The sequence below is a fragment of the Sphaerodactylus townsendi genome, linkage group LG10 (genome assembly GCF_021028975.2).
Source record: "Sphaerodactylus townsendi isolate TG3544 linkage group LG10, MPM_Stown_v2.3, whole genome shotgun sequence".
Lineage (NCBI taxonomy): Eukaryota > Metazoa > Chordata > Lepidosauria > Squamata > Sphaerodactylidae > Sphaerodactylus > Sphaerodactylus townsendi.
The window spans coordinates 44551111-44566113 of record NC_059434.1 but is presented as its reverse complement, the minus strand read 5'-3'; the positions used below and the strand labels follow the sequence as shown (position 1 = coordinate 44566113).

Genomic DNA, 15003 nt, shown 5'->3' with positions numbered 1-15003 from the left:
ATTTTCTAAAAGAGAAGCTTTGATGAACACCTTTGTTCCAGGATGCAAAGGCTTCTTGACCAACACAAGTGAAGACAACTGTATATTCTCAGGTAGAAAGAGGAGGTAATGAATTCCTGGCCTGAAACGATCCTGCAAAGATGCAGTTCCTAAAGTTCCCCCCTAAACTCAGTAGTAGAATGTTCATATGAGAAGATTTTATAAAGACTACAGACACATGACACTTCCCAGCCTCTTAAAAAAAGTGTGCTGGCAGAATACAGAATACAATTTTGCAAAAGTACCAATGTTTCTGGTAATCCAAAGTTAAAACTTCATACCTCTCAAACGAATGAAGATACGGTACCTAAAAATGATTTGCTTGATTTATACATAAATTTACAGTAGTGTAAGAAAGGGTGATTTGCTGTTGTCGCTGTCACTCCACAAGGTTTATAAACATTAAAAAGATGATGCCAATTTCCACAAAAATCATGTTCAGAATTCCCAACAATTAAAAATGCATCCTGGTATCACGAAACACCCTCAACTGGTTGATAGACTACTGATGATTAACAATCCTGGTTTGAAGGCAAGGAAATTGAATTCCCCATTCCCCATTCCAAAATCTCAACAAATTCAATTTTGGCAGGGCATATGATGTGGAGGGATTTCAGCTCATATTTGTCACAAGCAAATCATAATGCAATCACAGAGAGAAACGAATGAGATCTAGTAATTGACTACTGAGGATTAAAGGACGCAAATCCACAGTCCATAAGTTTCAGAACAGCTTATTCCTCATGTCATAATGTCAGCGATACTCTTCATACCTGCCTGCTGGAGGCTTTGTTTTTTGTGAAGCGGTCTCTTTTTCTTCAACTTCTTCCTAACAAAACAAAGAATAAAAAGGATGGTTCAACTTGGTAATCACCATTGCATCTATTTGTGAGCATGGTGAATTAAAAGAATTTAAAAACTCAAAAGGGTAATTATATATAGTTGTGAATAAATTCTTACGTACAATGGAAAACCCACGGAACCATTATGTGGTCTATCACAAAATATTAATACCCGTTATCTTCCTGCACATTTTGAAAACTGTGTAGACCATTCTCCCAGTTTCAGTTAACAACTGGGTAAATGTGGATAGGTCTAAATGAATTCCCTCGATTATTGTCATATTGTTAGTAGTATCAGTAGGAGTAATAAGGGAATTTTCATCCCATATTTCCAGATACCTGCTTGAGGGAGCTCACAAATAAAAACAATACCATAAATCCATCACAACAACATTAATCAATATTAAAACAAATCAGTAAAGACAAGCCAAGAACAAGCTGTATGTATTAAGAGGATATATTCTAGGTGGGACATTCCCAGGAAAGCATTCTTAAGATACAGTATATGAAAGTGAAACAATTAGTTAAAAAGTGATAGGTAAATACAAATCAACAAGAGACCCAAAAAATCAGAGATAGTAGGAAGCGTCGAGAGAAATCAGCATTCGTGTGTTACAAGCCAGCATTCCCTTACACTGCAAACATATACATACTCCTAAGTAACAGAGAAATCAATAATGCCAGGGTTTTTTTACAAAAGAGTGAGTCATCTTCTAGATTCTACAAGTTATTTCCTTTTCTCTGGTCCTACCATCACCTATACCCCTGGATTCTGACATTAGAATGATGTCTACTACCATGAGAGTTATTTATCTGCACACCACTTAAAACCTGATACAACAAAATCAATTCTGAAAGGCAGGGACCTACTGGAAATTGTGCAACAGATACAGAATCAAAGAAGCTGCTGAGGGAGTGGAAGGGATACATGCATGACAACTTCTAACTGCATTTGTTGTCCATGTGCCTCTCCCAAAACTGGTTCCCAAAAGCTAGGTGCATATACATATGTTCATGTGTACATGTGGATGCAAACATAAAATAAGTATAAGATTACTGCTGCTATTATGGAATAATTATATATGTTTATGAAATGTACCTTTACTGAATCCTTTGACACACTGAGTGCAACCTTGGAAGTACTTGGTGCTTTCTTCTGTTCGGACTTATCTTCCTTAGCTGTCTCATCTGAGCTCCCTTCTGTAGCATAGCATTGTGATGTCTGCAGCTTGTCTTCCAGGTTAGCATCAGATGACTTGTTCCGTTTTTTAGTTTTCTCATACACTGTTGTCATCATTAGTTCTATCACAGAAGGGGATTCTCTGCCACTGTTCTGCAATTTCAGATCACTGCAGTTGTCAGTTTCTTTTTGGTCCTGGTCTAATGTTGGGGGGGGGGGAGGACAGAGAAAAATTGTTTTTGAGTAAAAAGACACACACGAGAGAAGGAAAGGGATAAGGAAGGGTGATGGAGATTTCTTCTGGAGTTCAGTAGATCAGAAAAAAATTGCAGAAGACAAATGTATTTTGGGTGGTGACTTAAGAATGACAGAAATAAAAGCGCTTGAAACGTTTGCATGTTGTCATAATTCAGAATTAGTCCATGTTATGACAAATATTTGCTTTCCTAGCATATAATGTCACAACGTATTAAGGAAGTATATAACCTATCATGTTTGTTTCCTTATCAGTCAGAAAACATAATCACTCTCTGAAATCAAAATAATAATTTCTGTTTCACTTCGAGCACATCCTTAACATTCTACTATGAGCTTGGGCGGGGGGAGCAGGGGGCATCTTTTCCTGCACCAGCACAGCATATGGGGGCTTCACTTGTTTGTTCCACAGGCATGCCCTAGTGCCCTGCAGGAATCATGACAGTACAGGGCTAAATACCTCTAAATATGGGTGCTTTGATCACAAGGGGAAGGATTATGCTGATGATATTTTCAAATGGCAAGTATTTTAAACACATCTACTTAGATTTGAATATTTTATAAATTGAAAACATGGCAAGATAGCATATCTGTTGACTGACAGAGAAGATTTAGCTGAGATCACGCAGCATACTAGGTTGGCACAAATGTCTATTAATTATTTATTTTATGAGATTTTATATCCTTAAAAAGACTACAGGGAAAATTGTATAGAATCACAAAGTGAAACAAAAATCAGACCCCAAACAGGCTCAGAAATGTATTTTTCCAACTAACCCCTACAACTAAGAAAACTGACCTACAACAAGTACATTATTTCAGTTTGTTAGCACATCTTCCCCTAATCTCCCTCATGATTATGGGAGATTGAGGGACAGTCTACGTTAAAGATCAATCTTCAGGCTAATGGTCAGAAATTTCTTGAAAGCAGGATGTAATTAGACACTTAAAGGTATTCAGGAATCACAAGATTAAATTCCCTTAATTACCATCAACAATGATTAGAAAAATGTTAATATTATTTACCTTTTGAGGCTTCTTCCTCTGACATGATAAGTTTCGAATCTCCAGTTCTCTCATCCAGTGATGAAAAATGGATAGGGAATGGTGCTGAGGAGCTTGTTATCCAAGGACCCTGAAAATCAAGGCAACAATATAAGCAGACACAAAGACTTGTGAACAAGTCACACCCCATGAAATCTTGCTGGACTTCCAAAATTCAATTTATTTGCCTGTAGATTTTTAAAACCTCTCCTGCGGGAAGCGTATCTACCCATCCCATTTTACAAATTTCCTTCCTCTGAGAAAATGAGCCTTCCCCCAATAATTTCCTGACAACTCTGTGAGGCAGGCTGAGTTGAAAGACAGAACCTTACAGATGCACAGAAACAAAAGTGAATGAATGCTAGAAATGAATGCTAGAAGGAATATGTGAGATCTGCAATGAAATTCAGCTATCCAATTATTATCCTAAGCATGCTATTCCTTACTATGCACATTTAAGCCTCTCCTCAAGAGAAGGTAAGTGACAACAATACTGCTACCCTCAGCTTTTCCCGTGAGTACTGATAAACGCTATATTAATTGACTACATCTGAGAATAAATATAAGCTACTGCTCTGAGATCTTTCTGCATATTAGAATAACATGTTTCCCTTAAAAAATTACATGTAGAGTCATTTAATAGCTGCAGTTTCCCAGCTCACTTTTGTTGAATGGACATGTGCTCACAGGGAAATGTTTAGAGTTATAAAATCAGCACAGGTGTACCATATTGCCCTGAATCATCCAAATAGGTACAAACAATATATAAAGTATCTTTGGATACAATTCAACCAAAGTAAATCAAGTTGATAAGCACATTTATTTTTACATTGAAAACAAAGGGACAAACACATGTTTTACTTTGGCTGGAGTATCAATCTTGTTAGTGAATAAATAGAATAATCCTTTCTTCACCTCAGGACCAGGACTTTCAGAAAGTGCTCTGTGCTCAGATTTCGTCACTTGATCATTCAGCCTTGTAAGGGAAGATGGCGGAGACAGTGAAAGCGATCGATGACCATACGATGCTCTGTCCTCTATCTTGGATCCCTCATAGTCCTCCAGATGGCTACTTTTCCTTAACATTCTTCTGGGTTGAGAAGATGGCTTTGAATAATCATCCTGTGCAGGAATGCTGATGTTCTCAGCTGCATATGAAGAAGTTAATTGCCAAAGGCCTTATAAAATAACATTGTTAATTTAGAGGGAATTAAACAGTCTCATAGAATTGATTTATTTTGTGAACTGATGTCAGGGTAGTTCAAACATTCAGAAGAGTATTATGAAATCCCAGATGTTAATTTAAAATGAAATTAAATATTCCTAAATCTAATACTGACTAGTGAGCATCAGCTGCTTTTTCCAGTAACATTTTTATGAATTACACCTAACGAACCCTATATCTGTTATGCAAAAGTTAAGTCAAATATTTGACGGCAAACATTCGGTCAAACTCCTATTGTGGGACTACTTGAAGGAGGTATTTGACTACAAACAGTAGTCTTTATGCCAACTACAGTCTGCTGTTTTACGGGGAAAGGTCTATTTATTCTAAAAAAGAGCCAGACAAGAAGTGGCAAAAGGAGTGATGAATTTAAGAAGATTTTTCTTTCGATCTACCATGAGACTTAAAGGCCAGGCTGTTCAATTTAATGTGGTGAAATATGTTAATATATTATAATGTTGAAAGTAACAGCCCACATGGCATAGAAATTGAGTGGCTGTCTCTAATTTGGAGAACCAATTTCAATTCCCTACTCCTCCACATGAAGTTTGCTGGGGTGATTTCTGCACATCAGAAATAAAATGTCCTGCAGACATTTTAAAAGGATCAGTTTTGGCTTTTTAAAAGTTTGCAACCTGCCCAAAAGCATTGCCAGCCAATATGGATATTTTCCCCACCTGCTTCACAAAGCAGTTCCACAGTTGCACCTGTCATTTTGTGCTGCTGCAGAGATTCTCCACGTCTCTGCTATTTGAAGGTTTCCCAAGGGGGTTTCCTCTGCTTGCAGCTTATCCGCACACCATTTCCATGTAAAAAGTAGATAAATAAACTTTGTTTCGCATAGCAATCCTGCGCATGTGTCGTTTTCCCTTTTTTCTGTTTTGAGGGGCATGTCTGTGAAACTATGACGACACAAGTGTGCACATATTGCAGCTTCTCTAATTGTGACATCGCAGTTTCGCAAACAGCACAAGCGTGTGATTGCTAGGCAAAACAAACTTTATTCATCTACTTTTTACATAGAAATAATCTGTGGATGAGCTGCAACCAAAGGAAGCCTCCATGAGAACCTTTCATGAGATTCTATTGAAGCACACAAATGGTGGTCGTGAACATCGAAAATAAATAAAAACAATGTTCCAAACTCACAGCCTTTATGTCTTTACAATCACAATCACAGGAACTGTTTAATTTCCTGGCTTGAGGCAAGATTTATACAGACAAAACAATCAGCAAAATCTTTCTACCACATTTATTTACTTCATTTATGCCCCATCTTTCTTTTCAGTGGGAACCCAAAGCAGCTGACATTGATCTCTTCTCCATTTTATCAAGCAAGCTTCATGGTAAAGCAAAGATTCACACCCAGGTCTTCAAGATTCTAATCCAATACTCTAACCACCACCCACCAGTTTATTATTCTTCAATTTCAAGATCCAATCAGAGAAGAATTAGCCAAAAATACTTTTTAATTTCATCTTTATTTTTGCTTCAAAAAACATTTTGGAAGGTTTTCAAATGCTGCTTCACAAAAGTCTGGATAATAGAAAGAGGTGTGCCAAAGTCCCCAAAAGTTTTTAAAATGTCCCTGACTTGCATAATTCTGGATTTTTCCAATCTTTAAAAATAAGCAGTCTGGGAAATCCTTAAACTTCTTTGACAATGGATTGTTCCTAGATTATTCCCTACCAATTTGTGTAACTGTAGGCAAGGGAAGAGGTGGGGCTAGTGAAAGGTTGTTATGGGTTGCACAAACTGAGGCATGGGGAACAATATTCTGAAAGCATCCATAGGGGCTATGCCTAGGTCTCTTTGGTTCTATAACTCTCTGACTTTGGTTAGATATCTTTTTTCCTTCCAGATATTCAGAACTTTCTCTGAACTATACCCTGTGAAAAGCTCAATTCCCTGACACCTTAGAAACCAGATTCTGGGCCATAGCTCAGCTATGATTACTATTCATGACTTGGACAAAGACCAGATACACTTATGTTCTTTCTGCCATTTTGCTTAGCTGATTGACAAAAAGTTCTCCCCCAATGAGCAGGCAAACAGAAATATTTTATTTAATTAGTAATAAATCAATTTAGAGAGTTCCTATCTTGCTGGGACTCAAGCTGAGTCTGAAAATCAAAGTGGAAAACTGGTTGTGCTTGGGATTTAGGTCTTTTGAAACTTCACACACATACTTAAAACATTGAATCAGTATTCTGAGATATGTAAGCTTGGCCAATACTGCCACTGAGTGGAGAAAGGGAGTACTAATTCTTTAGTCTATCCGTCCACACAAAATGATTACTGAATATTCCAAGAAAAATATTGATACCTAACAACACAATCCTGTGTTGGGAGGGGGTAGCTGAAAGATGTTGTGGAGCTGGCACAGAGCTCTGCAGATATGTTTACCCCTCCATCAGTGCAAAGGGCACTCTGAACAATGGAGGGGGCAAAGGTGCTGGCCGACCCTCAGCTCTACGGTGGTGAAACCTGGAAGCTGGTGCCACCACACAGTTATGCCAGCACAGGGGGCGTAAGTCCATTTAGCCCTATGGAGGGCTTTCCAGTGGCAGGTGTTTTTTTAAAAAAAATTATTCTGCCGCCCTGTGCCACCGGAAAGTCATTCCTAGATGCCTTGGGTTATGGTTTGGGCTGTAAGGCATTACTTCTCTTATCCTGTTCAATTGTCATGAAGTACTTACATACTTATACTGTAAAAATATTTTTAAAAATAATTCTCATCCTGTTTACCAGATACACCAAGGAAAGCTTACAGCCAGTTCTCAAAAATCAACTATAATTACATAGTAAAATTATATAATCATCAGAAAAAGATTTAACAGAAAGCTTGGGTAAACAAATGTCCTCTAACTGGCACCATAATCTGTCCAAATATCTGTGGGAGGGTGATGTTCGTGAGGTGAAATTATTATTCTCATTATTAATTCTTATGGATTTTATCATACTGTCATTAGGAAATTCTCTTACCAGGAGTGGCTTTTGAATATGAAGTACCCTTTAACAAATTTGACAACTATGTCAGCTGCATCCTTTCTTGGAAAAGAGTAGCCTTGTCATAGTCACATCTATGTTAACTATTGTAATAAACTGTATGTGAGGCTGCCTTAGAAGATTCTCAGAAACTTCAAGAGTTTCATGATGCTATAGCAAGACTGCTAACATGGTCAAGTCATGATGAATGTACTATGCATACAATTTGTTTATATGTGCCACTTACAGTCCTAAGTCTTCTAAGTCCATTGAAGTCTCAGAAGAACTGTGCTTAGGAATGCATGAAGCGCCAGTGTTCACGGCTGGCAACCCGCCCCCGCGCTTTTAGCTGCAGCTTTAGGGCGGACCAGAAGACTGTGGGAATGTTAGGGTTGCCAGCTGTGTGTTCAGAAATACCTGGAGATTTGGAAGGGGTCCCTTCCCAGCCCCAGTATAATGCCATTTTATCCAGGATAACTGATCTGCGTCATCTGGAGGTCACCTGTAATAGCAGGAGATCTCCAGGTGCCATTTGGAAGTTGGCAACCCTAGGCATTTTCAGGGCTGGAGGAGCCCCTCCCCCATGGCCACCATAAGCCAGGCCAGTCCAAGTGACTCCAGCAATGTTAGGAGGACAGAAAAATCCTTGCACCCACGTGACCCCTCAGAGCAGTGATGGAGGGATGCAGCAACAATGAAGTGTTGGAAGCAGCCAGGGAAGGCAGGTAGGATGAGACCAGGCAGACTCCCCGACCGGAAACAATCGGTGGTGGGGACAGGGAGAGGTCTCACCAGCACACCTAGGAACCACTGACTAAGCTGACACCAGTCATCACAGGCCAAGACAATTGGGGTAGGCCAGGGGCAGAAGCCTCAGGAGGATCCTGGAAACAGGCAGAGGCAGAAGACAGTGACTTCTAGGGAGCAGCATTGGCCAACAGAAAATTGTTCTGAAACCTCAAGTTAGTAGATGCTGATGAGTGAAGAAAATACAAAGGGAGGCCCATTGGTTGGAAACTAGGAATGAGCTAGGCCCTGCCCCATTGGCACAACCACAAAGCTGTTTGAGAGGACAGGCCCAGTCACACCTAAGCAATCAGAAGGTATACAAAGGTCTGGGGGAGAGGACTTGTACAGAAAGATGTGTGGGGTATGCTAAATAAATGAGAAGATAGGAGAGTGCACCCATCCCAGATTTTAGCCCACAGGAATTGAAGTCTAACAGCTAAGCTCACCCCTAAACACTCTCAGCTCAGGGTACCTAAAGGATTGTCTTAAAAATCAGATCTAGCTTAGAGGGCATTCATTGCCCATGCCCACTGCCACCTTTGAAGTTGGGAGGCTCTTCACTAGCATTCTTAGTCCTTTCCATAGTCTGTCTGATTCTGCTCTCATTAGTAGCTATTTTCCTGCTTTATTTTTCCACAGGTAATTTGAATACATTTTGCTGCATTGTATTGTTTTTATATAGTAATTGTATTAAAATAATTTTGCTATAAACTTCTCTGAGCATTTTGGAGGTCAGCATGGTAGACATACAATAATAAATAATGCATATGGAACTTTAAAAATCATAGGGCAAAACCAGAGTGATCAGATTTGATATAACCCCTCTGCCTGAGGTCAAATCCTTGTCAGCTATCAGTAAAAATACAGGTTTGGGCAAATCCAGTACAATGCACTATAGAACACTTTTTGAAATGTTTCCTAAAACCTCTGGTTCATCAAGGTTTATGAGTTGTCACAAGCTCTTTGAGGCAATTATTAAGAGTTCTGAACACAATGTGTTCAATGCCATACAAGCTCTTTGATGTAATAATTAAGAGTTGACACAATGTGTTCAACGCCAAGGGAAAACTACCTGCATCATATTTTTCAACATACCACTGCTGATCCTTTTTTAAAGACACCGTAATGAAATCTGTACAATTATTTTACTCAGTTTTACAACGCAAAGAGTGCACAATCCAAACTGCAATTAAAAAAAACTGCTTACCTGAAGCTGATGCTGCTTTAGTCTTGAATTCCCTGGGCTTTGGTACTGGCTTGATTTTCGGCTTGTGTGGTATAATGACGTTCCTCTCGAGCGGCAGCTCAGTCACAGGTGCCTTTTTCTGATGATCGTGATCCCCCTCAACATCTAATTCTTCTTCAGAAGCTGAAAGTTCTGAGTCATGTCTCTGCCTCTTTTCACTCCCTTTTCCTCTTTGCAAGAGGCCTGTTGCCTGAGTTCTTTCTTTATCCTCAAACGAAGTCAAGTCATCGACAGTTTTCCTTTTCCAAGAATACTTAAGTGGAGGAGACATTTCAAAGGAAACTGATGTTTTCATTGCACTGTTTATATACGACCCAGAATTTTCAGTTAGTGAAGATGGGACAACCTGCCTCTCTGCAGTCAGAATCTCGCTGTCCGACACAGACACTGGTTGAGCTCCCTCACAGCTGTATGATGAATCCAAGTCCCCAGCACTTCCACCCTGCCAAGTGCCCACATGGCCAAGATGGTACCTGGACAGAGGGATTGCAAAGGCTACAGATTTCTTTGGGGGGCATTCCACATCTGCAGGAAGCTCCTCTCCTGACCCTGAAAATATTGCCGTTAAAGAAATGAAGCAAACAATCATCAGAATGAAGTATAATTCTGCCCTGTAGCATACTTTTAAAACTGGCATCTGACGCTTTGAAACCATTCCCCCTTCTTATTCCTAGCCTCATTTCCCAAGAGATATGCACCATTGTTTGAAACAAATCTCAAAGCATGCTTCAGTCATGTTGATTGAATAAAATCTTGTTTTGGTGTTGGGAGCTTGAAGAACATTCGCAAAATAGTAAAATAAACATAAACTAAAATGTACTTTTGAGCTAGCCTGTTTGCAATAGAATAAAGATCTGATAGATATGGGGGAAATGTAATTACAGAGGGCAAACTAGATTACAAACAGACTAGACATGTGCTGTAATATACAAGTAATGCATGAGATATGTTTCCCATAAAAATCATATTCTTATGAGACAGCAATTCCGCTAAATCTCTATACAGAAATAAAGGGATGAAACTTTGATGGCTTTGGAACATGGATAAAACCAACGAGCGTATTCACATCTTTCTAAAGGCAGTGACAGGATCCCTAAAGTTAGTTTCTTCCTTTGGCATAAGGAGCCTTCTGCTGATGCAAGACGCTTGTTTGCTGGAAGAAATTTCCTTTATCAGGAAAAGTTTGTGCTTTGTTATCAACATCATTATTTTAATGCTGCAGCCTCTATTTAGCTCAATAACTAAGGAATGCATACCACTGAGACGTGTGTATGTGTGCATGTAAAGTTCCATCAGGTTGCAGCTGACCTATGGTAACCCTAGCAGGGGGATTGCAAGGCAAGTGAGAAGCAGAGGTGGTTTGCTATTAACTTCCTCTGCAGAGACTTCCTTCGAAGTCTCACTTTCAAGTAGTAACCGTCCTTAGCTTTCGGAATCTGCTGCGAACAGGCTATAGCATGCTGCCTTCCCTCTGTCCTCACCAAAACTTACTTCTAAGGAACTATGTTTAGGGTCATACTACATATAGCAGTATCTCTGGCTCATTCCGCACACGCAAAATAATGCACTTTCAAGCTGCTTTCACAACTGTTTTTGCCATTCCGCACAGCTTCAAAGAGCCCTGAAAGCAGCTTGAAAGTGCATTATTCTGCGTGTGTGGAATGAGCCTCTGTTATTTATGGAGCAAAAGGGGAGTGAAGAAACAAGCAAATAGCATTCTAATATATTTTGTTACATCATACCCTCTTCATAAGTCTCAAAGTCATCCAGATATTCAGCACTGTTCTGCCTTGCTGCACGAGCAAAAAGTGCTTCTTGTAGCTCTTCCTAAAATATTTTAAACAAAGTAGAGATTACTGTTCAAATATTTAAAATTCTATTCTTTTGTGCAGTACCTTACATTTAGCTCAAGCACTGTTAACATAGAAACTATAAGATATTTCCTGTTCTCAGTTTGCAAGGGAACAATGATCTTATTTGAAATCTGAAATGATTTCTGATGGACATGGGTACTTTCTGTATTTAAGGGAAAGGGCAAAAAATGGCTGAATATAGATTCCCATTAAATGTGCTGTAACCTAACACTTCAGCAATACAGTTAGCGAATTGCCCACTTGCATCTCACACAGTGGTGTAGCGCCAAGGGGGCATGTTGTGTGTGTGCGTGCGACGCACCAGGTACACACTGGGGCATGGACATGGCAGGGGTGCAAGGCACACGCGTGCCCCAGGTGCAGTTTCCCTCACTCTGGCCCTGATTTCACACAGATGAATGCTGGATCAGGTCTTAACTCCGTGGCTTGAAAAATCTGCTTTTCTTTTTAAATTCTGTAATATCCAACCTGATGAAGAAATCTGGTCAGCTTGAAAATGTGCACAATGTTTTGCTTTTGATCACTCAGTGGGGGTCATTACCTATGCATCTGAAGTGTTAATTGGGCTAAACCAGAACCAACAGTTCTTCTCTAATTTTCACAATGGCAGTAACATACAGCTGTAAGTCTACAATCCGTAGGTCAAAATATTTTACCTGGAAAGTGGTTCTTTTGGAGAACTTTGGGCTTTTGCTGTAAGCTAGAGTGGTGATGATATCTTCATCAGACATGGTTTCAATCTAGCAAAATTAATCTTATATGCTCAATGTGATCCAGTGAAGGTAAATCTTCAAGCAGAATTTAAATAAGAGAGAAAAAGAGAGATTTTGACACTGGCATCACTAACATTTCCTTGAAGACACATTGCCTGAAAAACACTTGAGGCTCTGTTAGTGAGCCTAGTTTCTACACATATTTTGATCTTGAGTTACAGGATTAATGGACCAGATATATCTTTACATCCCACACAACCATGTGCCACATAGTTTCTTATTACCCAACATTCAGTTTTAATGGTTATATGGCACTACCAGCCAAAAGTCAATTGTACATGCTATATACCAAGGTTTTGTAAACCAAAAACTGTATTTATTACTTACCATACTACCAATAAAGCCCACTAAGAAAATACAATGGGCTCTAGAAAACTGTTGTTTGCAAAGCTGGATCTAGCTTTACAAAGATGGGGAAGCAAGGTGCCTGTGAAGATAGAGACTTCTCCCCATCTCCATAGGCATCTCCCTCAATTGTAAAGATGAGATTCCAGCTTTGCAAATGAGGGGGCAACAGAGTGCCTGTGAAGATGGGGAGCATTCTCCCATCACCATAAGCACCCCATATTCACAAAGCTGGATTCCAACTTTGCAAATGAGGGGGGCAACCAGCAGGGTGCCTGTGAAGATGGGGAGATGTTGAAAGCTTTCATGGCCGGCATCACTGGAGTGTTGTTGGAGACAGTAACTGCCTCATTCTGCTGTTTTGTGTTGTTTTTTCATCTGCTCTGTGAAAGCCCCGCCCCCAAGCTCTGTGTGTGTGTGTGTGTGTGTGTGTGTGTGTGTGTGTGTGTGTGTGTGTGTGTGTGTGTGTGTGTGTGTGGCAATTGACTGGCGGAAAGTCATGTGTGATGATTAGCTGGAAGTGCGGTGGAAGTGTCATACATGACAATTGCCTAGAAGTAGGTCATCGTCACCATGGCTAGCGTTTTATATATATTGATACAAATATGAGAAAAAAGAAAAATATGCACTGGTCCAAATGTTCACTAAATAGTTACTGGCCTTTAAAAGAAAGTTAAATCTGTATCTTTGTTTTTACAACCACATCATGTGTCATTCCTGTGAAGATTCTGTAGAAACTGTTTTTATTCTCCAACGCAGCTAAGGGGAAAAAAAAAGTGGGGGGGGTGTGTGTGTGAGAAAGTAAGGATCTGCATGACTCCTTCTGAATCTAATTGCAAATAAGTCCATAAAGAAGAGGGTAGAGGGCAACCTAGATAATCAAAAAGGTGGAGTCAGTTTCTGTGAGGAAAAGATGACTTTGGGACTTTCCAGTCTACAGAAAAGATGAATGAGGGAGGACACAATAGTGGTTTATAAAATTATGCATGAGTTGCAGTGGTAGGTAGATTCAACAAGTGATTAAAATGTAGGATTCAATGCCAATGCAACATTTTTTTAAAAAATGCAAGTTAATAAAACCTTCAATAGCCAATTAGGAACCTTGCTGAAAAAAAATTCCATACCTGGCCCTGCTTACTTTCTATGAACACTTGACAGGCACTAGGAAAAGTGTTGGCAAATTTCATGGCACCCACAGGCATCATGCTGGGAACTTCTGGCTTATTAGATGCCTATGATTTGATGGTGATTAGGGGGCAATTCAATGCAAAAGCCATGAAGATCCATGGTTTGCAATTAAGTTTTGGCACGACTGTGGCACCTCAATGCAATGGATCCATGATTGCTGTTTTGAGATCTGTGGCTAAGGAGATGAGTTGTGATCTGATGGTGATTTTTGGGTGACCTAGTTAAAAAAATTATGAGGATCCATAAGGATCCATGCTTTGTAACCAAGTTTTTGTACCACTGTGGCACCACAACACTTTGGATCCACAATTGTTGTGTTCAGTTCTGTGACTAGGAACATGATCTGTGATCTGGCGCTGATTTTGAGGCGATCCAGTACAAAAATAATGAAGATCCGTGCTTTGTAACCACATTTTTGCACCACTGCAACCCCACAAAGCATTGGATGTGTGATTGTTGGGGTTCTGCCTATAGATTAAGACATGCTCTATCCTATCGTGGTAATTTCATTTTGTTTCAACGTAAAAATCATATGAATTCATGAAGATCCATGTTTTCATGCTGCTGCAGGACAAAGGGATGGATCCATTCCATTCCAGTCCTGCATTCCACGTGTGATTTGACACTTGGTTGGAGGGAGTTCATCTTTAAAAAGTGGAGGATACATGGAGGGGGAGGGCGTGACGAAGCGACCATCCCAAATCCTCACACTACCATCCAGCCTCTTCCTCACGGAACTGCGGGTCTGGCGGGGCGAACTGGACTGCACCCGGAAGAGCCTCCCCCCACCCCCCGAAAGACACACTCAAGGAATTGCTGGGCTTTTCCAGTTTGCCCACCTTGGAGCTCTTTCCTTAGCCCAGGCTCCTACCTTGCGTCGCAGGAAAGTTCTTGTCTAGGCCTGGAGGAGCCGTGCCCAGCGGGTTAAGCAGACAGCAGCTCTCTGCTGCGTGCCTTGCCCCTGCCTCAGTTCTAGTGAATGCCCTGGCCAGATCAGCTTCACTGCTGCATGCGTTGCCTAGCAACCTGCGCCATGCTAGACATGACGGCATAGACCGGCAGCCTGTTGTTATGGAAACCAAGACACGCCTCCCTTCGGGATTGGCTTGATTGTGATGTCAGGGGTTAAGGGGATGGGGCCAAAGTGTGACAAAATTAACAGTGTCCCTAGCGGAAGATTGCTCTCTCCTTTTTAAAAGGTTGTTGCAGAGGTGT

At 40.3% G+C, this 15003-nt stretch overlaps 1 protein-coding gene across 2 annotated transcripts in view; it reads right to left on the bottom strand.

Moving 5' to 3' along the window:
• The window catches only part of MAP9 (microtubule associated protein 9), a 29031-nt gene extending 14258 nt beyond the window's left edge, over nt 1-14773 (bottom strand). For both annotated transcript variants that reach the window (XM_048509466.1, XM_048509467.1), the window contains exons 1-8: nt 14660-14773; nt 12139-12270; nt 11351-11435; nt 9570-10157; nt 4276-4508; nt 3343-3451; nt 1981-2261; nt 813-868 (exon numbers count right to left, since the gene is read on the bottom strand). In XM_048509466.1, coding sequence (XP_048365423.1) covers nt 813-868; nt 1981-2261; nt 3343-3451; nt 4276-4508; nt 9570-10157; nt 11351-11435; nt 12139-12213 — 1427 coding nt within the window. In that variant the 5' untranslated portion in view covers nt 12214-12270; nt 14660-14773. The remainder of the gene's footprint in view (nt 1-812; nt 869-1980; nt 2262-3342; nt 3452-4275; nt 4509-9569; nt 10158-11350; nt 11436-12138; nt 12271-14659) is intronic.
• Between the last annotated feature and the right edge of the window lie 230 nt (nt 14774-15003).